General features: G+C 50.6%; 3 protein-coding genes across 3 annotated transcripts; all 3 read left to right on the top strand.

The window, feature by feature from the left end:
- The first annotated feature begins 12,700 nt into the window (after positions 1 to 12,700).
- LOC123037311 lies at positions 12,701 to 22,033 on the top strand. Its single transcript, XM_044457375.1, has 6 exons — positions 12,701 to 12,723; positions 12,781 to 13,316; positions 18,995 to 19,140; positions 19,206 to 19,820; positions 19,907 to 21,556; positions 21,653 to 22,033. The coding sequence occupies exons 1-6, from the start codon at positions 12,701 to 12,703 to the stop codon at positions 22,031 to 22,033; spliced, it is 3,351 nt and encodes a 1,116-aa protein (XP_044313310.1).
- A 266-nt stretch (positions 22,034 to 22,299) lies between these two features.
- LOC123037310 lies at positions 22,300 to 23,623 on the top strand. Its single transcript, XM_044457374.1, has 3 exons — positions 22,300 to 22,654; positions 22,910 to 23,477; positions 23,575 to 23,623. Exons 1-3 carry the CDS (start codon positions 22,300 to 22,302, stop codon positions 23,621 to 23,623), a joined length of 972 nt encoding a protein of 323 aa, XP_044313309.1.
- Positions 23,624 to 24,424: 801 nt separating this feature from the next.
- LOC123037309 (serine/arginine repetitive matrix protein 1-like) lies at positions 24,425 to 27,017 on the top strand. Its single transcript, XM_044457373.1, has 3 exons — positions 24,425 to 24,512; positions 24,694 to 25,975; positions 26,843 to 27,017. Exons 1-3 carry the CDS (start codon positions 24,425 to 24,427, stop codon positions 27,015 to 27,017), a joined length of 1,545 nt encoding a protein of 514 aa, XP_044313308.1.
- The last annotated feature ends 600 nt before the right edge of the window (positions 27,018 to 27,617 follow it).

Here is a 27,617-nt window from a genome sequence, read left to right as displayed (position 1 = left end):
CGATCAGTGACTGATAGTCAGTTGTATCTACTTCGGCACAGTTGTCACTATCGCAGCGGGTCTATCCATGGTTTAACGGAGTTGAAACAGATCGGCACTGATTCATGTTGTACTTCTCAAGTAGACATTTAATGTACTGCTTCTGACACACAGAAATTGTACCACGCTCACCCTGTCGCTGTATTTCCATTCCAAGAAAGTGATGTAATGGACCATTGTCATGAATATCAAAACTTTCGTGCAACTTCTTTTTGATATTATCCAGCTCACTCTTTTTCGAACAAGCTATTATAATGTCTTTTTGATATTATCCAGCTCACTCTTTTTCGAACAAGCTATTATAATGTCATCGACGTATATGGCTATCAAATTGTACGAATTCTGACTTATTTTCTTATACAGACACGGCTCGCTTTTAGTAGCCACAAAACCTAATCCTTTTAAAGTGTCATCTAGTGCGCTATTCCACTGTTTGAAGCCATATATAGCTTTGTTAAGCTTTAACACTCGGTTTGAATGTTGATCGCTGACGAAGTTCTCTGGCTGCTTCATATATACTATTACGTTCAATTTACTGTACAAATATGCATTTGAAACATTCATTTGATAAAGGTACAGCTCCTTTTCTGCTGCTACTGCCAACAAAAGCCTTATATTCTCATATCGAATGACGGGTGAAAAGGTTTCGTAGTAATTTATTCCATATTGCTGGCTGCACCCCTTGGCTACAAGTCTGCTCTTAAACCTTATGATAATTCCTTCAACATCTCGTTTAACTCGAAACACCCACATGGAAAGGTCTACCAAAGACCAAGCCAAAAAATTTTGGCACTTAGACGAATGCTTGCCCGTTAGTGCCTGTTTTACTGTGTCGGGCGACTCAATGTCATGATAGCTTACAATATTGTTGACCATATTGTACTCTTTTCTTGGCCTACCTCCCTGGCCAGTGCGTATAATCTTGGGCCTACCTGGACCACGGTGAGCACGTACACCATCAACGGGGCTGCTTGCGGACTGGCATTATCTTCTTCAAAACTCTCGAACTCGTCGTCATCAGAGTCTGGATACACGCTCTCTGGAACTGAGTTCTTCGCATTGACTTCTTCTGGAGCTGCTTGTGCTATTTCGCCCTCTGCTGCACCGACTTCTTCTGAAGCTGCTTCTTCTCCAACTTCGCCGTGTGCTGCACCGACTTCTTCTGAATCGGTTGCGGCTTTATAGCTTCCTGCGCTAACCCAATCAGCTTTTTGTGGAAACTCTAAGATAAACCAAGTAAAATCGTTAGTGCTTGCCTGATGATTAACCGATACTTCTTCGCCTTCAACAAATTTGACGTCTCGCTTTTCAACGATTTGTCGAGCCTCTTTGTCGAATAGTCGATATGCCTTGGCGGTGAGCGAGTAGCCGACGAACGTGTACTCCTTGCCCTTAGCACATATACGGGTGAACCAAAAATCCGTAGATGTGCGACTGAAGGCTTCTTGCCGCTCCACTTTTCCATAGGGGTGATCCCGTCGAGCGCCTGCGATGGAGATCTATTTCGAATTTAACATTTTTTTTAAACAACAACACTTTTTTAAGTGGTCCTCTTGAGACATACACCTCGCGCAACTTGGCCCATGCTGCTAGCGCTGAGGTTGCCTTTTTCACATAACTTAACTGCTAGACATTCACATTAAGAATTATGCATGAAAATGCCTTTTCGCCCATTAAGTTCCATTTGACAGCTTCCTCGGATGTTGACCGTTAGTCAACTTCGGCTTGCCACTAACGATGCTCCAAAGTTTTTGGTGTACCAGAACACTTCGCATCTGAACACTGTGAGGCACCGTAAAAGCATCCAGCGTGTAAATTTAAGATATACATATACATACACATATTGGTAGATAATAAGAAAAACAAGAGAGAACGCTATAGTCGGGTGCCCCGACTATCAGATACCCGTTACGCAGGTAAAGGGAGTGCGAGGGAGATGGAGATAGAAACTTTGATCACGCATAACTTTTTAACGAATGGTCCGATTTGAAAAATTTCTTCTACATTTCGATAGGTATTGATAAACTCAATAAAACTGCATTTTTACTTTTCCGAAATATTTAAATTTTTAAAATCGTATATAAGCGATTGTGGGCGTTAAAGGGGGCGTGGCACCTTTTTGAAACAAACTTGCGCTGCGTAGGAGCTCCTAGAATCTGCATCCAAAATGCCAATCTTCTAGCTTTTATAGTTTCCGAGATCTCAGCGTTCATACGGACAGACAGACGGACAGACGGACAGACGGACAGACGGACATGGCTATATCGACTCGGCTAGTGACCCTGATCAAGAATATATATACTTTATAGGGTCGGAAACGCTTCCTTCTAGCTGTTACATACTTTTGCACGAATACAATATACCCTTTTACTCTACGAGTAACGGGTATAACTAGTACTAAGTTAGGATTGGCCACGGAGGCTGACAAGAAGCCAAAAGAGCCGTTAAGTTCAAAACTTCGGCCGTTAGCCAGTATTTCAAACAGGCGTTATTTAGTGTGTTAATCGGCCGTTAGCCGGTAGTTCAAATAGGCGTTATTTAGTGTGTTAATTAGGATCTCAGCTGATCAGGCGCTCTACTCAGCGGGTTAAGCGATCTACACACGATCGGATTAGGCGATCTTCGCACGTTTCCAGCGTTTCCCGGCTGGCTATATAAGCCCGGCGGCTGCCAGTCCTGCGCTCTTTCATTCGCCACAAGTCAAAGACCAAACATCGAAGCAGAAAAAACCACGCAAGGACACCAAGGACACGCAGGACATCAAGGATCAGGACGAAGGACCCTAGTGAGTAGAGTGCGAGAAAGATAGGGAGAGACAGGGAAAGAAAATAGTGCGGCTAGGGAAAATATACATATAGAAAAGAGGAAGAAAAACCCAAAAAGATAACCATGAAAAATAAAACAAAACACGGACAATAAGAACAGCGAACATAGACCGAGTTGAATTTATTTCTTCCCTGACCCTCAAAGCCCTGATCCGCGTGTGCTAAAACAGTGGCCTAAGCCAAGCTTGTTTGCGTTTTCGAGAAGATTCCACTGCGCAACTTCACAGACGTGAAGGCGTGCAAGTACGGGTTTCTTTCCGCTTGCATAGCTTTCCGTCTCGATTCCGGTCGACGCACCCAAGCCCCAAGTAAGCCAAACCCGACTTGGCCCAAGCCAAGCCGGTTGCGTTTTCGAGAAGATTCCTCTGCGCAACTGGACTTTGGTGGCAACCACGTGCACAGACGTGAAGGCGTGCAAGTACACGGCCTTCACTCGTTCGCGTCTGGCCAAATCCGAGTCCCAAATGCCTGCTCTGACCCGCCAATAAGGCCCGCCGCGCGCAACGCGACTGATCGGCGACTGCGTCCAGGTTGCCCTCCTCTCCTCGTCCCCGCTTACTTACAAATTCGATTGTAAAGGATCCTGGGGAGACTGAGCTCCATCCCAGCCGTAGAAACATCCTTACAGTCTGGCGCCCGAACAGGGACGAGCGGAGGACGAGCCGGGGTCCACCAAATCTATGGCCTAAAGATAGGAGCTATTTTTTTGCCACAGACAGGGTCGTCTCACACGTCAGACGCACGCCAGCTCAGCAAAACAGACAGGGTCGTTACACGCGCCAAGCACCGGAAAACCAGGGTCGGAAAACCAAGTAAACCCACACGACAATAGGAAAACAATTTTTGATACGGACACGACTGCCGCCATAGTTTTGGTTAGGGCTCTCTCACCTCTATTTGCAACTGGGAACTTTTATCGTTCCATTTAAACGTGGCCGTCGCCAACGACACCACCGATCCTCGCTAAACCTCGGTTCGGCCGCACAGCGCCGTCGCCAGCCCTCGTCTCGGCCATCGACGCCGCGAATCCGCGCCGGATTTGTGTCCAGGCCGCGCAGCGCCGCCACCAACGCAGTCGGGAAGCATCACCGACGCAGTCCATCATCACTACGCCTCGTTCCGGCCGCTTAACGCCGCTGCTAACGTGGCCGAGAGCCACCGCTCACGCAGCTCAGCTTCGCCAGCCCTTGTCCCGGTCATCGACGCCGCCGATCCTCGCCGGATTGGTGTCCAGGCCGCTCAGCGTCGCCGCCAACGTGGTCGTGGGCCACCACCGACGCGGTACAGCTTCACCAGGCCTCGATCCGGCTGCTTGACGCCGCCGCCAACGTGAGCATTGGCCATCGACGCCACCGATCCTCACCAGACCTCGGCTCGGCAGCACAGCGCCGCCACCAGGCCTCGTTCCGGCCACCGACGCCGCTGATCCCCACCGGATTTCGGCCAAGCCTGCTGGGCGGCCATTCAAGAACTTCCTTGTGGACCTGAAACTCATGATGCAGCGCGCGAAGTACACTCTGGCAGACGAGCTCGAAAGGATATATGAGAACTTGTTGCCAAAATATCAGCTCTTTATCCGTCGCCACGAGTTCTCAACCACGAGTTCTCAACGCTGACGCAGCTCGCCACCGCATATGAGATCGCACGGGATCGGGACTCGATCCGGCACGCCGCCCTCGCCCACTTCGCCACCATGGGGTCGGACCAAGCGCAAAGGTCACCACCATACCCTAGGACTACGACTGCAAGAGAACCCAACGCCGTCCCCCTGCCCATCGGGGCTACGAATCACATGATCTCCGACGAGGACAGCCGGCCGGTGGACATACAGCGTGCCTGCCGCCGCTGAGCAGAGGTAGGCCACTTCGCCAAAGAGTGCACTCGGCCGCCCCGCCTATTCTGTTGGGATTGCGGACGCAGAGGCGTGCGGACAGTAAACTGTTGTCGGCAGTCGGGAAACGGACAGCATCCCCGCTCGAATTGGGAGCGGCCGGGGACAGCCAGCACACTTCCCAACCCGTAAAGCCACCACTTCGACTGGAGAACGGGCGGATAGAAGCGACGATTAGCATCGACGGGCGACCATTTCTCGCCACGCTGGACACTGGAGCGTCGCGCAGTTTCGTGAGCGAGCGAGTGGCCCAAACTCTGTCCACCACCACCAACAAGAGGGCAGTGCGAATGCGGATCTCCTTGGCTGACGGCTCCTCCCAAGAAGTCACCAAGGCCGTGTGGGCACGCGTCAAACTGGACCAGCAAGAGGCCGAGCTACCCCTCCTGGTGTTACCCACGATCCTGGACGACGTTATCCTAGGGATCGACTTCTTGTGCGTCATCCAGGCGTCCCTGATCTGTGGTCGCACTTGCTTGCGACTCTTTCCGGCGCCCCCTCGAGATGCAACGACGATAACCACGCCCGAGACACGGCCTGCAGACCCGACAGCCGCGAACCCACCCCGAGCGGGTGTCGTAATCGGTGGACACCCACGGGACCCACTCCAGCAGTCAAGTGACGCCACAGCGTCATCGGGCTCTCGGGCTGTGTTATCATCGAACTCTCGAGCCACCAAGGATGCATCCTTGCCAGCGTCATCGTCGCCAAGGGCCACCGGAGATGCACCCTCGTCGCCATCGTCATCATCGCCAAGGGCCGTCACGGCCACATCATCGTCATCGCCGTCTCCAAGGGCCACCACGGCCACCTCATCGTCATCGTCATCGACCACAAAGGGGCTACAACCCCCCACCAATTGCAAGGAGCTGCGGCGATGTCTGGGAGTCGCTTCATGGTATATGCGATTTGTATCCAACATCGCCGCCATAGTGCAGCCGATGTCCACGTTGCTACGGAAGGGGAAACGATGGCTCTGGGAGGAACCACAGCAACTCGCGTTCGAAGATCTGAAGAGCAAGCTCACCGAAGCGCCGGTGTTGGCATGCCCGGATTTCACCCGGAAGTTCCAGCTGCAAACCGACGCCAGCGACTATGGGCTCGGAGCAGTCCTGACCATATATAGCTTTGTTAAGCCTTAACACTCGGTTTGGATGTTGATCGCTGACGAAGTTCTCTGACTGCTTCATATATACTATTTCGTTCAATTTACTGTAGAAATATGCATTGGAAACATTCATTTGATTAAGGTACAGCTCCTTTTCTGCTGCTACTGCCAACAAAAGCCTTATATTCTCATATCGAATGACGGGTAAAAAGGTTTCGTAGTAATTTATTCCATATTGCTGGCTGCACCCCTTGGCTACAAGTCTGCTCTTAAACCTTATGATAATTCCTTCAACATCTCGTTTAACTCGAAACACCCACATGGATCCCATAGCTTTTGCACCTGAAGGAAGGTCTACCAAAGACCAAGTCTTGTTTTCGATAAGGGCCTCATATTCACGTTCCAAAAAATTTTGCCACTTAGACGAATGCTTGCCCGTTAGTGCCTGTTTTACTGTGTCGGGCGACTCAATGTCATGATAGCTTACAATATTGTTGACCATATTGTACTCTTTTCTTGGCCTACCTCCCTGGCCAGTGCGTATAATCTTGGGCCTACCTGGACCACGGTGAGCACGTACACCATCAACGGGGCTGCTTGCGGACTGGCATTATCTTCTTCAAAACTCTCGAACTCGTCGTCATCAGAGTCTGGATACACGCTCTCTGGAACTGAGTTCTTCGCATTGACTTCTTCTGGAGCTGCTTGTGCTATTTCGCCCTCTGCTGCACCGACTTCTTCTGAAGCTGCTTCTTCTCCAACTTCGCCGTGTGCTGCACCGACTTCTTCTGAATCGGTTGCGGCTTTATAGCTTCCTGCGCTAACCCAATCAGCTTTTTGTGGAAACTCTAAGATAAACCAAGTAAAATCGTTAGTGCTTGCCTGATGATTAACCGATACTTCTTCGCCTTCAACAAATTTGACGTCTCGCTTTTCAACGATTTGTCGAGCCTCTTTGTCGAATAGTCGATATGCCTTGGCGGTGAGCGAGTAGCCGACGAACGTGTACTCCTTGCCCTTAGCACATATACGGGTGAACCAAAAATCCGTAGATGTGCGACTGAAGGCTTCTTGCCGCTCCACTTTTCCATAGGGGTGATCCCGTCGAGCGCCTGCGATGGAGATCTATTTCGAATTTAACATTTTTTTTAAACAACAACACTTTTTTAAGTGGTCCTCTTGAGACATACACCTCGCGCAACTTGGCCCATGCTGCTAGCGCTGAGGTTGCCTTTTTCACATAACTTAACTGCTAGACATTCACATTAAGAATTATGCATGAAAATGCCTTTTCGCCCATTAAGTTCCATTTGACAGCTTCCTCGGATGTTGACCGTTAGTCAACTTCGGCTTGCCACTAACGATGCTCCAAAGTTTTTGGTGTACCAGAACACTTCGCATCTGAACACTGTGAGGCACCGTAAAAGCTGCCCCACATCCAGCGAGTAAATTTAAGATATACATATACATACACATATTGGTAGATAATAAGAAAAACTAGTACTAAGTTAGGATAGGCCACGGAGGCTGGCAAGAAGCCAAAAGTTCAAAACTTCGGCCGTTAGCCAGTAGTTCAAACAGGCGTTATTTAGTGTGTTAATCGGCCGTTAGCCGGTAGTTCAAATAGGCGTTATTTAGTGTGTTAATTAGGATCTCAGCTGATCAGGCGCTCTACTCAGCGGGTTAGGCGATCTACACACGATCGGATTAGGCGATCTACGCACGTTTCCAGTGTTGAGAAGCGAGAGCCCGGCTGGCTATATAAGCCCGGCGGCTGCCAGTCCCGCGCTCTTTCATTCGCCACAAGTCAAAGACCAAACATCGAAGCAGAAAAAACCACGCAAGGACACCAAGGACACGCAGGACATCAAGGATCAGGACGAAGGACCCTAGTGAGTAGAGTGCGAGAAAGATAGGGAGAGACAGGGAAAGAAAATAGTGCGACTAGGGAAAATATACATATAGAAAAGAGGAAGAAAAACCCAAAAAGATAACCAAGAAAAATAAAACAAAACACGCACAATAAGAACAGCGAGCATACACCGAGTTGGATTTATTTCTTCCCTGACCCTCAAAGCCCTGATCCCCGTGTGCTAAAACAGTGGCCTAAGCCAAGCTGGTTGCGTTTTCGAGAAGATTGCTCTGCGCAACTGGACCTTGGTGGCAGCCACGTGCACAGACGTGAAGGCGTGCAAGTACGGGTTTCTTTCCGCTTGCATAGCTTTCCGTCTCTATTCCGGTCGACGCACCCAAGCCCCAAGTAACCCAAGGGTCCACCAAATCTATGGCCTAAAGATACGAGCTATTTTTTTGCCACAGACAGGGTCGTCGCACACGTCAGACGCACGCCAGCTCAGCAAAACAGACAGGGTCGTTACACGCGCCAAGCACCGGAAAACCAGGGTCGCATAACCAAGTAAACCCACACGACAATAGGAAAACAATTTTTGATACGGACACGACTGCCGCCATAGTTTTGGTTGGGGCTCTCTCACCTCTATTTGCAACGGGGAACTTTTATCGTTCCATTTAAACGTGGCCGTCGCCAACGACACCACCGATCCTCGCCAAACCTCGGTTCGGCCGCACAGCGCCGTCGCCAGCCCTCGTCCCGGCCATCGACGCCGCGAATCCGCGCCGGATTTGCAGTGCATCATCACTACGCCTCGTTCCGGCCGCTTAACGCCGCTGCTAACGTGGCCGAGAGCCACCGCTCACGCAGCTCAGCTTCGCCAGCCCTTGTCCCGGCCATCGACGCCGCCGATCCTCGCCGGATTGGTGTCCAGGCCGCTCAGCGTCGCCGCCAACGTGGTCGTGGGCCACCACCGACGCGGTACAGCTTCACCAGGCCTCGATCCGGCTGCTTGACGCCGCCGCCAACGTGAGCATTGGCCATCGACGCCACCGATCCTCACCAGACCTCGGCTCGGCAGCACAGCGCCGCCACCAGGCCTCGTTCCGGCCAACGACGCCGCTGATCCCCACCGGATTTCGGCCAAGCCTGCTGGGCGGCCAACGTGGTCGTCGGCCATCGACGCCTCTGATCCCCAGCGGATTGCGGCCAAGCCGCCCAGCATCGCCGCAAACGTGGTCGTTGGCCACATACGCCACTGAGCCGCACCGAATTTCGTCCAGGCCGCTCTACGTCGCCGCCAAAGTGGTCTTTGGACACCGACGCCAAGGATAAAGGAACTGGACATCAAAGACCACCCGGAAACCCACGCCGGTCGACAACCTGGAGGAATTAGTCGTAGCAACCGGATCTCATATCGCCGGAAAGAGGAACTGGAGGGACTCCTCAAGGAGTTCGGATTAGAAACGGCGGGAGCGGTAGTCGATCTGCGAGCACGACTAGCCGACTTTATTGGGAAGACAGAGCAAAGCCAGATCACGCTGTCTCGACTCGCACAGCTAGAAGCCCTCTATCCCGAGGCACCATCCGCGAAGGAAATGCAATCACGGTCCACGTCCCCAATGCCGGAAGCGGGGGCCATGAAGCTTATCGTACCCGGGCGGTCATCCTCACCAGGACGCATGACCACCAGCGCGGAAGCCCAGAATGCAACCACGGCCTCCACTAACCGAGCACCGCGCGACGCCATATCCGCAGCGGTACTGACCGAGAAGCTACGGTCCATTTCGTGGAACGAGTCGAGGAAGGAGCAGCCGCCTACAACGTCCGGATCAGCGACGTACCCAGAGCCATCTCCGGATTACTATCTGGAAGAGCGGAAGCCTGGTACCGAGCCTATCGCATGCTCTCTGTGCCATGGCTCCTATTTAAGACCGAGTTCTTCCTGCCTCCGAAGTACTTTCACAGGTTGGAGGACACGATCGGCACCCGGTATCAACAGCCGCAGGAGCCATTCAAGAACTTCCTTGTGGACCTGAGACTCATGATGCAGCGCGCGAAGTACACTCTGGCAGACGAGCTCGAAAGGATATATGAAAAATTATCAGCTCTTTATCCGTCGCCACGAGTTCTCAACCCTCGAAACGCTGACGCAGCTCGCCACCGCATATGAGATCGCACGGGATCGGGACTCGATCCGGCACGCCGCCCTCGCCCACTTCGCCACCATGGGGTCGGACCAAGCGCAAAGGTCACCACCATACCCTAGGACTACGACTGCAAGAGAACCCAACGCCGTCCCCCTGCCCATCGGGGCTACGAATCACATGATCTCCGACGAGGACAGCCGGCCGGTGGACATACAGCGTGCCTGCCGCCGCTGAGCAGAGGTAGGCCACTTCGCCAAAGAGTGCACTCGGCCGCCCCGCCTATTCTGTTGGGATTGCGGACGCAGAGGCGTACGGACAGTGAACTGTTGTCGGCAGTCGGGAAACGGACAGCATCCCCGCTCGAATTGGGAGCGGCCGGGGACAGCCATCATCGCCGCTGCCGTCTCCAAGGGCCGGGGTGCCCACATTGCGGAGCACCAAATAGTCATGCGGGACGAAAAGCCACTGAAGCAGAGGTATTTTCCAAAGAACCCGGCCATGCAGCAGATCATCCGCGACCAAGTCGATGAGCTGCTCCGGGATGGGAGGATCGAACCATCACGGAGCCCGCATAGTGCTCCCATTGTCCTGGTGAGGAAGAAGACTGGGGAAATGCGAATGTGTCGATTTCCGGCAGTTAAACGCACACAGCGGGCCGGACGCGTACCCGCTTCCGCGCATCAACCACATCCTGGAGCGCCTGCGGAACGCGCGCTATATCTCGACGCTGGACCTGAAAAACGGCTTCTGGCAGATCCCAGTGGCGCAGGAAAGTCGCGCTTGTACCGCATTCACCGTGCCTGGACGAGGATTGTTCCAGTGGCGAGTAATGCCGTTTGGATTACATTCGGCTCCAGCGACATTTGAAAGGACCCTGGATAGCGTCATCGGGCCAGACCTAGAGCCTCACGCTTTTGCCTACCTAGACGATATCATCGTCACAGGAGCTTCGCGGGAAGAACATATGCAAAATCTCAAGGAGGTCTTCAAGCGGCTTCGGAATGCCAACCTACGGCTGAACCGGGCCAAGTGCAAGTTCTTCTGCCGAAGACTAGTATACTTAGGGCATATGAGGCCGGTATCCAGACCGATCCGGACAAGATCGCGGCCACAAAGGGGCTACAACCCCCCACCAATTGCAAGGAGCTGCGGCGATGTCTGGGAGTCGCTTCATGGTATATGCGATTTGTACCCAACATCGCCGCCATAGTGCAGCCGATGACCACGTTGCTACGGAAGGGGAAACGATGGCTCTGGGAGGAACCACAGCAACTCGCGTTCGAAGATCTGAAGAGCAAGCTCACCGAAGCGCCGGTGTTGGCATGCCCGGATTTCACCCGGAAGTTCCAGCTGCAAACCGACGCCAGCGACTACGGGCTCGGAGCAGTCCTGACGCAGCAAGCCGAAGAAGGCGAACGAGTGGTGGCGTACGCTAGCCGGCGACTGGTGAAATCCGAGGAAAACTACTCGGCCACCAAGAAAGAATGCCTCACCATCGTCTGGGCCATTCGGAAACTCCGGTGCTACCTGGAAGGTAGACCTGCCAGCGGTTCAAGGCGAGTCAGCTCAAGCCCGCGGGGAAGATGCTTACCCGTCGCCCAGAGGAACCCTTAACAATGGTCAGCGCAGACTTCATCGGACCCCTACCCCGGTCTCGTCGCGGGAATACAATGCTGCTGGTCTTCCTGGACGTCTTCTCGAAATGGGTCGAGATCATACCGCTGCGGAAGGCGACGACGGCCCAGCTGGAACTGGCGTTTCGAGAGCGCATCCTCTCCCGATTCGGAACCCCACGCACGGCGAGTAATTCACGAGTCGAGGGTTTAAGGCACTCTGCAAACGGGCCGGCGTCCAGATCCAGTACACGGCTCCGTACTCGCCGCAACAGAACCCGACCGAGCGTGCGAACCGGACGATCAAAACTATGATCGCCCAATACACCGCGGACGACCAGCGATCCTGGGACCAGCTACTGCCAGAGATCTCGCTCGTAGTGAATTCCAGCATCTCGGACAGCACGGGATTCAGCCCCGCCTATTTAGTCCAGGGCCGCGAGCCACGCCTGCCGGGGGCCTGGTACGACAAGGTGATGAGCTCAAGTACCACGCCACAGCCACCCGAAGACCGGGCTAATGGATTAAGGAGGCAAATGCCATCGCACGAGAGAACAACGAGCGGGCATCCCAGGAACAGCAGCGGTACTACAATTTACGGCGGCGCGCTTGGCGACCGTTGGTGGGATCATGGGTGCTGGTCCGTACCCATCACCTGTCCAAGGCCAGCGAGGGATTCAACGCCAAGTTGGCTCCGAAGTACACCGAACCATACAAAGTGGTGAAGTTCCTGGGCCAGAATGTAGTGTGCCTACAACTGCGGGGCTCTAGATAACGGCGGACTGTCAGTCTCCCGGATCTCAAAGAGTACAGGACCGGAGAAGCCGACGACGAAGAAGATACAGCGGACAACGAGGCAGAGCCATACACAGAAGCGTTCGCCTCCGAACCCCCAAACGTGGATCCAGAAGACTCCCAAACTCTGGGCGACCAGCAGGAGATACTCGGCCAGGAGAGCAACCAGGATGCCCAAGTCACTGAGCAGCGTACCCAGCCCAAGAAAGCCACCCATCGACGAGTACACTCCGAATAAACCAACATCAAGCAGGGTCACGTGCGTCAAGCGGGGCACACGCGCTGCCATAGTTAGGTTAAGCCGCCAAGTAAGCTAAGAACTCTGAACTTGTAATCTAGAACCATAAGTATCTCAAGCCGCACTATAGGTAGGATTCACACAATAAGACCTAAGATAATACGTTACATTTACTAGCACACCGTCACCATGTCCGAAAACGAGGAGTACGAGTAACGCCCATGGAGCGACTCCACCCGCTCTCCCTCACCACCAGCCGTCACCATCAGCACCGACTCCGTGCTATCGGACCACGCGGAGCGCATCGCGTCGCCGCCGTTCGACCCGGCCACGACACCGCCGCCTCCACCTCTTTCCTGCGACCGTGACACCGACTCCCAGTCCACCATCCTCCGCGACCCGTCGTACGAATGCAAGGTGAGCAGTGGATCGAACGGACAACCAAGACAGGAGGAGGAGCCGCCAGCTCGAGATGACGAGCCCGACACCAGGGGGCTGACAACAGCGAGGCTGGCACGGTTAAGCGTCGCGGGATCCCCGGCAGTCGGGTACAGCACGGCCTGCTACCTAGTGACCGCTTGGCTGGAGAGCGTGGCGACGCCGGCATTCGCTGAGGGATTTGAGGAGAGATGCGTCCAGGAGAGTCGTGCCTGGGTACCACACCCGGCACCGTCTACAGACGACTCGTCAGTTGGAGAGGATGACCGCTTCGCGACTGGAGGCCCACCCGTGCCCCTCCAGTGCTCGCTAGCGGAGGCCAACGACGCTTGGGCAAGTTACGTAAAAGCTGCCTCACATCCAGCGAGTAAATTTAAGATATACATATACATACACATATTGGTAGATAATAAGAAAAACTAGTACTAAGTTAGGATAGGCCACGGAGGCAGGCAAGAAGCCAAAAGAGCCGTTAAGTTCAAAACTTCGGCCGTTAGCCAGTAGTTCAAACAGGCGTTATTTAGTGTGTTAATCGGCCGTTAGCCGGTAGTTCAAACAGGCGTTATTTTGTGTGTTAAATAGGATCTCAGCTCTACTCAGCGGGTTAGGCGATCTACACACGATCGGATTAGGCGATCTACGCACGTTTCCAGTGTTGAGAAGCGAGAGCCCGGCTGTTTATATAAGCCCGGCGGCTGCCAGTCCCGCGCTCTTTCATTCGCCACAAGTCAAAGACTAAACATCGAAGCAGAGAAAAACCACGCAAGGACACCAAGGACACGCAGGACATCAAGGATCAGGACGAAGGACCCTAGTGAGTAGAGTGCGAGAAAGATAGGGAGAGACAGGGAAAGAAAATAGTGCGGCTAGGGAAAATATACATATAGAAAAGAGGAAGAAAAACCCAAAAAGATAACCAAGAAAAATAAAACAAAACACGGACAATAAGAACAGCGAACATACACCGAGTTGGATTTATTTCTTCCCTGACCCTCAAAGCACTGATCCGCGTGTGCTAAAACAGTGGCCTAAGCCAAGCTGGTTGCGTTTTTGAGAAGATTCCTCTGCGCAACTGGACCTTGGTATCAGCCACGTGCACAGACGTGAAGGCGTGCAAGTACAGGTTTCTTTCCGCTTGCTAGCTTTCCGTCTCGATTCCGGTCGACGCACCCAAGCCCCAAGTAACCCAAGCCCCAAGTAACCCAAACCCGGCCCGCGTGTGCCAAACTGTGTCCCAAGCCAAGCCGGTTGCGTTTTCGATAAGATTCCTCTGCGCAACTGGACTTTGGGTGCAAGCACACGTGACGGCCTTCACTCGTTCGCGTCGTCCGAGTCCCAAATGCCTGCTCTGACCCGCCAATAAGGCCCGCCGCGCGCATCGCGACTGATCGGCGACTGCGTCCAGGTTGCCCGCTTCTCCTCGTCCCCGCTTATTTACAAATTCGATTGTAAAGGATCCTGGGGAGACTGAGCTCCATCCCAGCCGTAGAAACATCCTTACAGCACTCCACACATCATAATTCTGATCACTTAACTTTTCTATTTGATACGCACTCATCTTAGTTTCGCGAGACGGGGCCCATAACCAATGTTAATGCTGAAATCGAGCCGATACCAAATATAAGTAAGAACGCCGAATTTACGTGCGCACACGACAAACGTATGTTTATTGAGAGAGACATACAAAGCATCATAAAGCAAGAGGAACAAGAAGAAAGAGGAATAGGAAAATACTATCGCTTAGAGATGTGCAAGTAGAACGATATAACTTGTAAGCTTCAACATAAATGGAAGCAAAATTATTATAATAAAACAATGTAGAAATGTTATTTTAAGCTAAAATTCGTCCAGAATTTGATTTAACACCCTTGTATTCACCCTTTAATGTAACTAAGATAAAGATAGTAGAACATAATGACGTTTTAAAACTAATTTCAGAAAATAATACCATACTTTTTGTAATTATAGTAATTGTAATTATTGTTCTTTTTAAGAAAATTAAGAAAACAAGCAAAAAATAATCAAGAACCACAACAAGAATTATAACCGGCACAAAACCAGTTGCCTACATTGTACCCTGAAATGCCTGCCTAAGCATACGCAACCCTTTTAAGGGGAGGGAAGTGACATATTCACATATTCATACCAAGAAATAAGAATATTCAATGTGAACAATCCACATCCGGAGCTGGCGAAGCCGCTCTACAATAACATAAACAATTATTGCAATGACTAAGTGCCGCACCCTAAGTGGCACTCTCACTCTAAAATTATTGAATGCAATCAATATCCTAAGCGGGCAATCTCGCTCCCAAATTTATGTAAACAAAGGGCAACACAATAAAGATTTTTGTCGCAAGAATTTAGTCTTAAGCCAATCTTCAATTAATAAAGTCACAGCACCGCATTTAATTGTGTTTTTGATTCAAAGTTCGGCGTTGGTCTTAGCCCAAAGGGTGGATCATTTATTCGACTCAAATTAAATAATTTCACTATATATATTCTTGTTCATCATCACAAGGAGAGTCAATCTAGACATGTCCGCCTGTCCTTGCTTCTGTCCGTTTCTACCCTACCTAAACCCTCAGTTTTAAAGCTATCTGCCTGAAACTTTCACAAAAGTTGTCTTTCTATTGCAGGTAGTATATAAGTCGGAACGAGTTGGATCGGGTGACTATATCATATAGCTCTCATAGGAACAATAAAAAAACAAAGAACGCCAAGATCGTTTACAAGAGTTATTCTATCCAAAGAGCTGCTACTTAACGTGTAAATCGCGTATATCGGATTGACCCGATAAAAAGTCAGCAGCTTGCACTTAGAACCGTTTAAATTTAGTAAATTATCTAGGCACCAGTTTTAAAAGTTATATAGATCGTATTGTAACTCAAAATGGCAGGAAATATCCTTATACTGCAGGCATATCTTAACATCATCTGCGTACATAGGTAAGCGAATAAATAATGTAAGAAGTAGCGAACCCAGAGTGGACACCGGAGGTTAAAAATTTTATTTTTAAAAAGGACCCTTCTGACCTGCCATTCAGGTAACTTGAGATCCATATAAGGATCAACTGGAAAACCTAACAGGTCAAGTTTCCGAACAAGAAGTCAGTGTAAATGACGTCTGTTTAAAAACTACTTTATAACACATTTAGTAAGCTCCATTTAGTGTTTGTGGATCTACGTTTGATCCGTTTTGACATTTGGTGTAAGAATAAGGCTGTGATGAATGATCTAAAGTAGAGTAAGTCGCTTGAAAAAATTGGATAAATAAATCGGCTATTGCCTGATCTGTGGTTGCCGTCATGTTTTCAAAAGTCAGCGAAGAAGGATAAGAATTATTATTATAAGCACGGTTAATCTTGACCGAGCAGATTGAGAACCGGAATTTTTATATATCCTAATATAAATATAAGAGCAAGTTATGTATATAGAAATACCAGGAAGCGATATCTTTACACAAATAAATTCAATGGTATTGAATTCCCTAGAAAATAACTCCTCTGACGAGAGGTTTGAATCAACTCCAATTAAGACTCCACCTCCCCGTCTAGAGGGACGGTCATAACTATCTATTGTGTATGTATTTGTTCATTGGCATCGATACTTGATTATAGGCGAAAAAATTGTTGGTCTAATGAATGGGAAACTTTAGTAAATTAAAAGGTATTTATCTTTATCCACTTTTGTTTTGGGAATAAACTTCATCCAACAAAAGTGTATATTTTATTATATCCATCGCCATTTGGTAGATATTATTTTGTATCCACTTTAGTTGTTGTTCATTAAAAAGACCTTCTGTTTTGTCGCTCGCTCCCAACTTGTTTTATTTATTCTTATTTATTTATGTATTTATTTGTACACTGTAGGCTTACTTATAAAAATTAAGCTACATGAAGGGATGTCAGCCATAGCTGCTGAGGCTTTCGATCTGAATAAAATGTTCTTTAACCACCTTCTTGTTGCGCTAAACATTTTAGTTTACTAGCATAAGTAATATCATACCTAGCCAATGACATAAAAAGTCTGTCTGTCAATTTTTTTATAATTACATCTTTAACTGTATTATTAGAGCATTTGTGTATAAAACTGTATTTGCAGCGTTATTTTCTAAAGCTAATTTATATTATATTATAAAAGTTTGGACTCAATGTCCTCAACAAACTTATGTATACACCCAGGAAAGGGGGTGTTATACAGACGTCTTAGTAGTTCTTCGCAGGGCGTCTGGGTTTTATATTCGTTGATGAGGGCGTTTCTTAAATCCCTCCAGCATCTGGCTGTTGATAGTTGAGATATCCTCTGGGCATCTCCGTGAAGCTGCATTTCAATCGCACTGAAGAATACGCTCGACTGGCGTATACATGTTGTGGGGTACAACTCCAGGATGAAGTCTATCCTCCTGATAAACGGGCTGAGTTCGAGCGTGTTGCCTCCAAATTGCGGCACTTACCTGATTTGGTTCAGGGCGTGATTTAGATGATTTTCTGATATTAATAGCACTGGCTCTGCCATTTTTGGTTTTTGTTTAGATTTAGATTTTTCACAAATTAAAGAGTTTTGTATTTTGCATTTGATTTAAAATTGTTATACCTTGTCTCTTACCACTGATGGGGGAGAACTAAGGTGTTTTATTTTGTAGTATCCCTTGTGTTACGAACAAAGGCACTAACTTTTACAATAAAACGGGTTTTTGCAAATTTTTATTTTTTTTAGTTACTTGACAGTCACACGGGTCAAGATTTATTTTTTGTAAAAAAAATACCTCGCAACCTGAGACACTGCGATAGCTGGTTTAGAATTGCACTGGGACGAACGATGTTTGGGTTCTTTAAGAATATAACCGTATAAAAAGTTATAGCCCATCGGCTGCGCCAATAACAAATTCGGGATTTAACACTTTAAAATAAATATAATTTTTATTTATCAAAATAGTGTAAACGCGAACTGGGAAAGATAGGTCTGCTCCCTACAATATTCAACTTAAAATTCTAACTTATAAACTACGCTGACACTTATCAAACCTTCGATTGGGAGAAAGAACTCGATTGATAAATTGAGAGTGTCCAAAATGAGAGCAATGAGCATGAGAGCGATCTAGGTTTGAGCTGCGTCTGCAATTTTACAAAATTGGGGGATAAACGCTTTTTATAGTTTGGGGACATTTGTTTGTAGCGCAAGAGGATGTTTACATTAATTGGGCACTCGTGGGAGCCGAACATTTGGAGCTCTTTCATTTGTTTATAACTCAAGAGAATGTTTATATTAATTGGCGACTCTTGAGAGCCGATGATTTTGGGTGTGTTAAATAACGCCTCACAAAATATCTCAAAAATAACTGCATGGAAACCCTGCCAGTTGCTACTTACGCAACTACTTCGCGTAGTAACGGCAACGCAGGAAAAGAGAGTTGGGAGAAAGCAGTTGAAGAGAGAGGGGAGAGAAAGTACAGAGTACGAATCCAAAGAGAGTTTGGAGAGATTGGGAGAGACGGAGCGGAGAGAGGCGCCAGAGCGAGACGGCACTAGTCAGAGCGAGAGTCCAGAGAGCGCAGGCGTGCCGTGAGCAAGGAAGGAACGGTACAGCGCTGCACTTTGGGCTCCAGTGGGGTGCCGTGTGCAGAGGGCGAAAGGTCGAACGGTAAAACCGTGGACTTTGGACCTTGGAGTGGAGAGAAGAAAAGGAGAGGCCGAGGATTAACGGGACCCGGAGGCCTATATAAGCGGGTCCAGCGCTGGAATCAGGACCAGTCATCGAGCATCAAACTGCGAGTGAACATCGTCTAGTAAAAGTCAAAGTCAAGAATATACCACCGTGAGAACCAACCGGGCACAAGATCGCTACGTCGAGACGTTCGGGACCGAGCAAGTCACCGAATTGAGACACAGGTAGCTGAGTCCTCGAACGGCAACACACGGCGAAGTCTACAGAACATCAAGATTGGCTGTAATACCGATTAGTCCGACTAAGCATTGGCTCGTAATACCGATCAACGATCAGACTAACTGTGCCGGCTGTAATACCAACCAGTCCGTCCCTACAGTAGAGGATTTCACCAATGAGGCACAAAGGGTAAGCATTTACCTGACGGGTAGAGCTGAAGACATGCGGAAAGCCTTGGTGGAATACTACAACAAGACGGAAAACAATCCAGAACTCAAAGAACTCTGGTCCGAACAAGAAGCTTGGGTACATAAAACCAGGTCTAAATTTAACAAACCCCGAGGGAGAAGACGCATGGACAGGCCTTACAGCGAAGAGATTCAAGCCAAGGTAGAAAGACATTCCCGAAGGCACAAAGACCTAGCGAGCCCGACTACGCTAAAGTCGCGAAGCAGGTCAGAGAATGGTCTTTTAGATTCGAGGGCACAGAGAAACCTCTTGAATTCTTGGAACAGATGGAATGGTCCGCGAGTACCTACGGGTTGGACTTCAACATGGTACCTCGAGCAATGCCAGAACTACTACAAGGCAGAGCATTAAAGTGGTTTATCTCGAACAATCAGCACTGGAAAACATGGGGAGACTTTATTGAGAGTTTCCAAACGTTCTTCCTGCCCAGAGGATATTTGGCGAAACTTGAGGACCAAGTCAAAGCTCGGAAGCAGGGATTCAGAGAGCCGTTCAAGGATTACATGGTGGACATGCAGACCATGATAAGGCCACTCGGGTTCAGTCCGGGGAAAGTACTCGAGGTCATAAGGGAGAACAGCACACCTGACCTACGAATTTCCCTCCGAACGTACAAGATCGACGACCTGGAAGCCCTCATGATCCTTGCCACAGAATACGAAGAGCTCGAAAAAGAGCGGGAAATGTTCTCCCAGAAAAATAAGTTCAGCAGGACAAAGACGACAGTCCCGTCTCAGGTGACATGTGGAAGATGCGAGGATACCAGCAGGCAAGGCGGGCCAGCCGAAACATCGCGAAACACGCAGAACACAGAATATCAAAGGCAGCAGACCAATACTCTATGGAGACCAGCAAACACTACCCAGAGACCACAAAGCGCGACAGCAGGAAGCATAACCAACCCACAGGAGGCGTGTCGCAAATGTGGCGGACACGAGCATTGGACAAGAGGTTGCCGAAACCAGCGTATGCTATTCTGCTGGATATGCGGAAAGGTGAGTGTGAGATGCATGGAATGCTGCCAGAGAGCGGAAAATGGCCAGCGATCCCAGCCGCAGAGAGGCGAGCGGGGGTCGCACGCGGATACCTCTCCAATCTAACTGGCAGGCTAATCGAAGAGGAGCAGCAGTTGTCCGCAGCGGTGACGATTGGTGGGAACTCGTACAAAGCCACAATCGACACCGGGGCAACAGCGAGCTTTATTAGCGAAGAGCTGGCGGACAATCTGGCTGCTCTGGGAAAGATTACACGGACGAGACGGCAAGTTAGGTTGGCAGACGGAAGGTGCAGCGGAATAAGCGCGCAGCTCGAGGTAGAGATCGCATTCGGCAACAAACGACTGACCATGAGCCTACTGATATTACCAGGAGTAGTAGACGCACTGGTGCTATGCTGGAATTTTCTCACACAGGTTGGGGCTGAGATAAATTGCACAGGTCACGAAATCCGTATACCGGCCAGGAACAGACACAACGGATGGCTGAAGGAAAAATTGTCGGTAGCAGTTGTTCATGAAGACCGCGAGGAAGGAAACATCGAGCAATTCCCAGAAGCAGAGCTGACAGAATTCCGAACAATGAGCGGAACTTCGAATGTGGCCGAGCACCAGATTACCATGAAGAACGACAAACCTATAAAACAAAGATACTGCCCTAAGAACCCCAAAGTTCAAGGTGAGATCAATACAAAGGTGGACGAACTTCTGGAAATGGGTTTCATAGAACACTCGAAGAGCCCGTATAGCTCGCCCATAGTAATGGTGAAGAAAAAAACCGGCAAGTGCAGATTGTGCGTCGACTTCCGACATATAATCGGGAAATCGGTGAAGGACGCGTACCCAATGCCACGTATCAACTACATCCTGGACCAACTACGAGAAGCACGCTATATGAGCAGCCTGGACTTAAAGGATGGATACTGGCAGATTCCGCTAGAGGAAGCAAGTGAAAAGTTCACGGCGTTCACGGTGCCAGGAAAGGGTCTCTTCCAATGGAGAGTGATTGGATTACACTCGGCATCAGCAACATTTCAAAGGGCCTTGGACCAAGTGATTGGACCCGAGATGTCTCCAAACGCGTTCACGTATCAGGACGACATAATCGTTATCGGACGCACTCAGCGAGAACACAAGGACAATCTCAGAGAAGTGTTTCGCCGTCTGAAGGAGGCAAACCTGAGAATAAACCCCGAGAAGTGTCAGATCGTCAAACAGGAGCTGCTTTACCTGGGACATCGAGTCACAAGCCAAGGAATTGGTACAGACCCAGACAAGGTCGCTGCCATAGCCCAGCTAGAACCACCTGCAACCGTCCTAGAGCTAAGGCAGTACCTAGGGGTGGCATCGTGGTACCGACGATTTGTACCGGACTTCGCACGCATCGTTAAGCCGCTCAACGACCAACTCCGCAAGGGCGTAAAATGGGTATGGACGCAAGACCATCAACAGGCATTCGAGGAGGTGGAGGCGAGGCTGGTGTCTGACCCAGTGTTAGCGTGTCCAGACTTTGGAAGAACATTCATCCTGTAAACAGACGCCAGCGAATAATGCATAGGTGCGATTCTGACACAGAACACGGAAGACGGCGAGAAAGTTATCTCATACTCCAGCCGAACGTTAAACGGAGCCGAGAAAAACTATTCGAGAACGGAGAAAGAGTGCTTGGCCATTGTCTGGGCAATTAGAAAACTAAGGCCCTACCTGGAAGGCTACCACTTCAAGGTGGTAACGGATCACATGGCACTGAAATGGCTGAACAGCCCGTCCGGAAGAATCGCCAGGTGGGCCCTTGAGTTGCAACAATACGACTTTGAGGTTGCGTACAGAAAGGGCCAATTAAACGTGGTAGCCGACGCGTTGTCCAGACAGCCGATGCCGGAAACCCTCCGGAGAACGAAAGAGTTGGTGCCAAATTCGGAATGTAACTGGATCAGGGACATGCGCGAGAAGTAAAAAACACACCCGCAGAAATTCCCGGACTACGTGTTCGATGGCGAAACGCTGTACTGGCAGATCCCACACAGATCTGGCAACGAAGATGTGGTGGCCTGGAAGCTGTGCGTCCCCACTGAGCTAAGGGAATAGGAAGACGAAAGACGATTGCCCGTCTAGCTGTCAGATACTACTGGCCAGGAATGCAAAGGGACGCGAGAGCATACGTTCGGAAATGCGGAGAGTGCCTAAAATTTAAGCCAAACCAGCGACAGGCGCCGGGTAAGATGCTGACACAAGTCCCTGAGGAACCATGGGCAACGGTCTGCGCGGATTTTGTGAGGCCCCTGCCAAGATCGAAGCACGGTAACCAAATGTTGTTGGTGCTAATCGACCGTTTCTCAAAATGGACAGAATTGGTGCCATTACGAACCGCTACAGCAGAAACCCTGCAAAAGGCGTTTAAAGAACGAATAATCGCTCGATTCGGAGTTCCAAAAGTGGTGATTACGGAAAACGGGGTGCAGTTTGCCAGTCGGGCATTTAAGAAGTTTCTTCACGACATGGGAATAAAACAACAATTCAAGGCACCATACACTCCTCAAGAAAATCCCACCGAGCGCGCGAACCGAACCGTAAAAAGTATGATTGCACAGTTTGCCGGAGAAAACCAAAGGAACTGGGACGAAAAGTGGCCATAAATATTGCTAGCAGTTAACTCAAGCGTATCCGAGTCCACTGGATACTCGCCTTCCTTTCTGACGCAGGGCAGAGAACCGCGGCTGCCAAACGCGTTGTACGACAGATAAACACTGGGCACAGGAAGGCAGACAGAGTCACCAGAGAGGAATGCCGAAATACTAAAAGAAATCTTCGAAGTTGTCCTACGAAATTTAGAAAAGGCAGCGCAGGATCAAGCCAGGCACTACAACCTCAGAAGGAGACAGTGGAATCCACGAGTCGGCGATGTCGTTTGGGCCAAGGAGCACCATTTGTCTGAAGCGGCAGTAGTCTTCGCGGCCAAACTAGCGCCGAGATATGATGGTCCATATCAGGTAGTCGATTTTGTATCCCCCGTAATCTGCAAAATTCGCCACCAAAGAAGCAAGAAGGAACGCACAGTCCACATCAGCGACCTAAAGCAGCAGGAAAAGGCACACGAAGCGGACGAGGACGGAGATACGGGCAGGTCTCAAGCAGTAGAAGAAAAGGAACGGGAAATTGGACAAACAGAAGACATATCGTTTAATCGTCAAGCGAATGCAGAACCACCAGTGTCCAAAACCGCATGGGACAGTAGCAACCGTTTAATCGTCAGTCCAAAACCGGAGTCAACGGAGCACGCCACAAACGAGCAAGGACTCAGACATGCCAGCACACACCTAAGTCAACGACGAATAAAGGATCGGGATTGCGAGAATCCGTTTAATCGTCAGGACAAAGCCGGAGTCAACGGAAAGGGGATGTGGGCAGACAGACAAGATATCGTTTAATCGTCAAGCGAATGCAGAACAACCAGTGTTTAAGACCGCATGGGACAGTAGCAACCGTTTAATCGTTAGGCCAAAACCGGAGTCAACGGAGCACGCCGCAAACGAGCAAGGACTCTGATCAGGCCAGCACACACCTAAGTTAACGAAGAACAAAGGATCGGGAATGCGAGAATCCGTTTAATCGTCAGGACAAAGCCGGAGTCAACGGAAAGGGGATGTGGGCAGACAGACAAGATATCGTTTAATCGTCAAGCGAATGCAGAACAACCAGTGTCCAAGACCGCATGGGACAGTAGCAACCGTTTAATCGTCAGGCCAAAACCGGAGTCAACGGAGCACGCCGCAAACGAGCAAGGACTCTGATCAGGCCAGCACACACCTAAGTTAACGAAGAACAAAAAATCGGGAATGCGAGAATCCGTTTAATCGTCAGGACAAAGCCGGAGTCAACGGAACAGGGAGTTGGACAGACAAGAAGACTTTGCAAATGAAGACTAGACAGATCCCAGACTAGATGGGGCAGAGTCAATCGTTGCTACGTCAGGCCAAAGACCGGAGTCAACGGAGCATACAACCAATAGAAAGAGACTCCATCAACGAAAGCATATAACGGACCTGCGAAACGATCACAAGATAAAAAGGTGGAGAGCAACGACAGAATACATGTCACCGAGGAAAGGGGAGAGACGATACGGGGTACCGTAAAGCTAGGAAGAACACGCGTCAGCGAGGGCCGCCAAAAATTAACTGGAGAGACCAAGCCAAAACGAGAGAAGACCTAGGCATCGGAGGAAAGTGGCGGCATCAGACACGCAGGGTTAAGAGAAAACGAGGCCCCAAAGAGAAGACATAAGCCGCAAAGAGAGCCGATAGGGACATAACGGTACGGCACAAAAAGAATCCACAAAACCGAGGCTTCATGGTAAAGGAAATTGCCAGTGAACGGGCAAACCAAATCAAGAAGTCAGGACCTGAAGGACCCGTCGCGGAGCAAGGACGGTCGGAGGGTAGGCCGCTGCCTATCTTCCAGCCCACCCAAGCCCCGCGGCGTGGTGCCGAGGACCAATAGTTACCTCGGATGAGAGTGTCATGGAGTGGGCCGAGGCCCCGGTCAAGGAGAGGCGCCTAAAAAGGGCCAGGGATCCGAAGGTCGACGCAATCCCGCCGGGACACACCCCAACCTTTAAGGGTGCAGCGAAGAGGCCAAGGGGAAGCGGAAGCACCTCGTTGAAGATGGCCGAGGCAAGAGCCAAGATGCTAAGGGACGAGGTCGAGCGGATGCGGACGATGAGGGCCCCGTACGAGGACATGAGGACGAGTCATTGTACAGGAGGCATATCGCCTCAAGCGAAGAGAGGAAAAGGCCCGGAAGGAAGCGGAAGCCGAGGAGGCCAAGAAAAAGGCGGAGGAGAAGAGAAGCGGTCCCGGAACACGGGACAGAACGGCTGCAAAAGTGGGAGGAGGAGGAACGCCAGTTGTGGCCGACTGAGGTCCTGGTGGAGGCAGTGCCCCTAATCCCAGGAGGGATGCAGGGAATTCCCCCGACTCCCCGATCCGGCGAGAACGAAGGTGCCAGTCACGGACCCGAGGCCCCGAACCAGTGGGTCCAGTCGGATGGATGGGTTCCCCACCAATACCCAAACCCCCATCCAAAGGATTGGCACGAGCCACCTCCGACCCCCCGCCCGCAAGAATGGCCGGAGGATGACGACCGGCGATCCCGCTCCATAGCCCCCCACCACGTCAACAGGAGGCGAAGGCCCCACGCCCACCGAAAATGGGCCCGGCCCATGACCGCCCACGCCAGTAATGACCAAGAGGTCTCGAGGAGAAGAGGCCGAGGACAGCACAAGGGGATACCGCTCTCCAGCCCCCCTCCATGTCATCCAGAGGCAGAGAACCCCCACCCACCGAAGTGGACCCCGGCCCGACCACCCACGCCTCGGCACGGCCAGGAGGTCCGAGAGGAGGAACCGGAGGAACACATCAAGGAGGAGGGTCCCAGACCAGGAGGAGGGGGGGAGCAGTGGCAGTACTGCCGCACAGAGATCCCGCAGGCCCACGTCGCGCATGCATTAAATGCATTTGTGGCCGGCGGCGTCCAGTGGCGGCAACACACCGTCACGTGGACCTGGCCTGTCAGCGACGAGGCGAAGGCCACGGTAGGAGCGGAGACCCACAGCGCAGGACCCTCCAAATCGAATCAGACGGGACCCCAGGGTGCGCCGCGAAGACGCCGGGTGGTTGCCGCCGACACCGGAGACGGAGGATGTCCTGGAGAAAGGGCCATGGGTGTGGCCGACACCTACGGACAACCCGAGGGCCCAAACTCCAGCGGCAGATCTCCGCCCCAGAGGCACGCGGCCCAGTGGCCAGGCCCACACTGGTGCGAATGGCGTCCCGGACGGAGGGCGGATCCTGGCAGGACATCGCCGAGGAGGAGTGGCCAGCTGGCTTATTGGAGCAGCCGGTGATAAAGCATGCCATGCGACGAGGAGGCCGACGTTGCGTGATGGCAGAGGTAGGCTACAGGAAATACCGCATCCGTTTGGCGGCCTCTGGCCAAGTTAGTGTTCGCCGTTTCGATTGCTAGCCGTAAATAAAAAAAAAAATAATAAAAATCCAATCACTGGGACTTAAAACGCGGACAAAACTAGCACAAAAAAAAAAAGCTGGGGAGTTTATTTAAAAAAAGGGAAAAAACAATTCATCTGAAAAAAAATTAAAAACCAATCAGTTGAATGCCAAAACAAAAGCAAAGGCACAAACTCACCTGTACATCAAAGAATGGTGGAGAGGGGTAGCTGCTGGGACGAGGGGAGGGTCGTGGCGGCAGTCCATATATGTCCCAGGTCGTCTTTCTCTTTATCTCCTTGGGAAAGCCGTTCAGCTGAAAACGAAAGAAAAAGGAAAGGCAAATCAGTTGAGCAACAAAAAAAAAATGTAAAGGTACAAACTCACGTGTACTTTGAAATGATGGGGAGGGGTAGCGGCTGAAACGCGGGGGGAACGATCGTGGCGGCAGTCAAACCATTTTACCCTTTATCCTCTCTTTTTCCATCTCCGCCCGTAGGCGAGGGCCACGGTCCAAGGGCAAGTCGAGGGAAAGGGGGGGGTTTAAAGAGAAAGCAGGATAAGAGAAAGGGGAAATGGAAAATTAAAGAAAAAACTTACCGGCAAGAAAAATTCTCCGCGTCATCATGTGCTTAGGGAAGGGGGCGCCAGCGATATAAGGCGGTCGATTGGCACTATCGTATAACAGCCGTTTCTAACTGTGTGCGTCTAAGTTGGCTGTAATACCGGTCAGTTTAGCTGCATTGGCTGTAATACCGATCAGACTAACTGTGCCGGCTGTAATACCAACCAGTCCGGCTACATTGGCTGTAATACCGATTAGTCCAGCTGCGTCGGCCGTAATACCGATCAGTTGTGCCGGTTATAGGGCAGTGGGCCCCAAGGGAGCAACGTGGAACAACGCCACAACCAGTCGCGCAGGACGACGACGTGGATAAGCCGCCAGAGACCGCAACAAGCCTCAGGTACGATCGCAACAGTCGGGAGGGAAGGCCAGGGTGGAACGTTCGTCTTTCTCTGGGCGCTGGACTGCTGACGTGATCTGGGCGTAGTACCGGAGAGTCAAAGGAAACTGAGTGAGCGTCTAGCGGGACCGGCCGGGACAGAGCAAGGGACAGGAGGCTGCGGTTGGCAGGACGAAGGTCTTGCGAGCGTGGTGCCTGTTCACCCTAGTCTGAGAACGGTGACGCTTCCCTAAGCCCAACGGTCCAACTCCAACCCCTCGTCTATGAGCGGCAGCGAAAGTACTCGGAGCGACTAGGACCATCAGCAGAAAGGAATCACCGAGCGGCGTCGCAGGAGCATTACCCACACAAGATATATTCAAATATTGTCAACCAGAGCCGTAAATAAACGCCTCCTTAACTGAATTCTGAAGTTTTGTTACTGTTAACCGGGCGGTCACATTTAATATAAATTTGGTGGGACGAACGCACAAATTCTACTGAGCTAAATTCTAGTTCGTTACAGTATGTTACTATATATAAGAGAACTAAAGTGATTGTGAAATAAAAATTTGTAACCTATCCTTATGCACT

The sequence above is a fragment of the Drosophila rhopaloa genome, unplaced genomic scaffold, assembly GCF_018152115.1.
Source record: "Drosophila rhopaloa isolate 14029-0021.01 unplaced genomic scaffold, ASM1815211v1 contig_155, whole genome shotgun sequence".
NCBI classification, from domain to species: Eukaryota; Metazoa; Arthropoda; class Insecta; order Diptera; family Drosophilidae; genus Drosophila; species Drosophila rhopaloa.
This window is presented reverse-complemented; position numbering and strand designations above follow the sequence as displayed.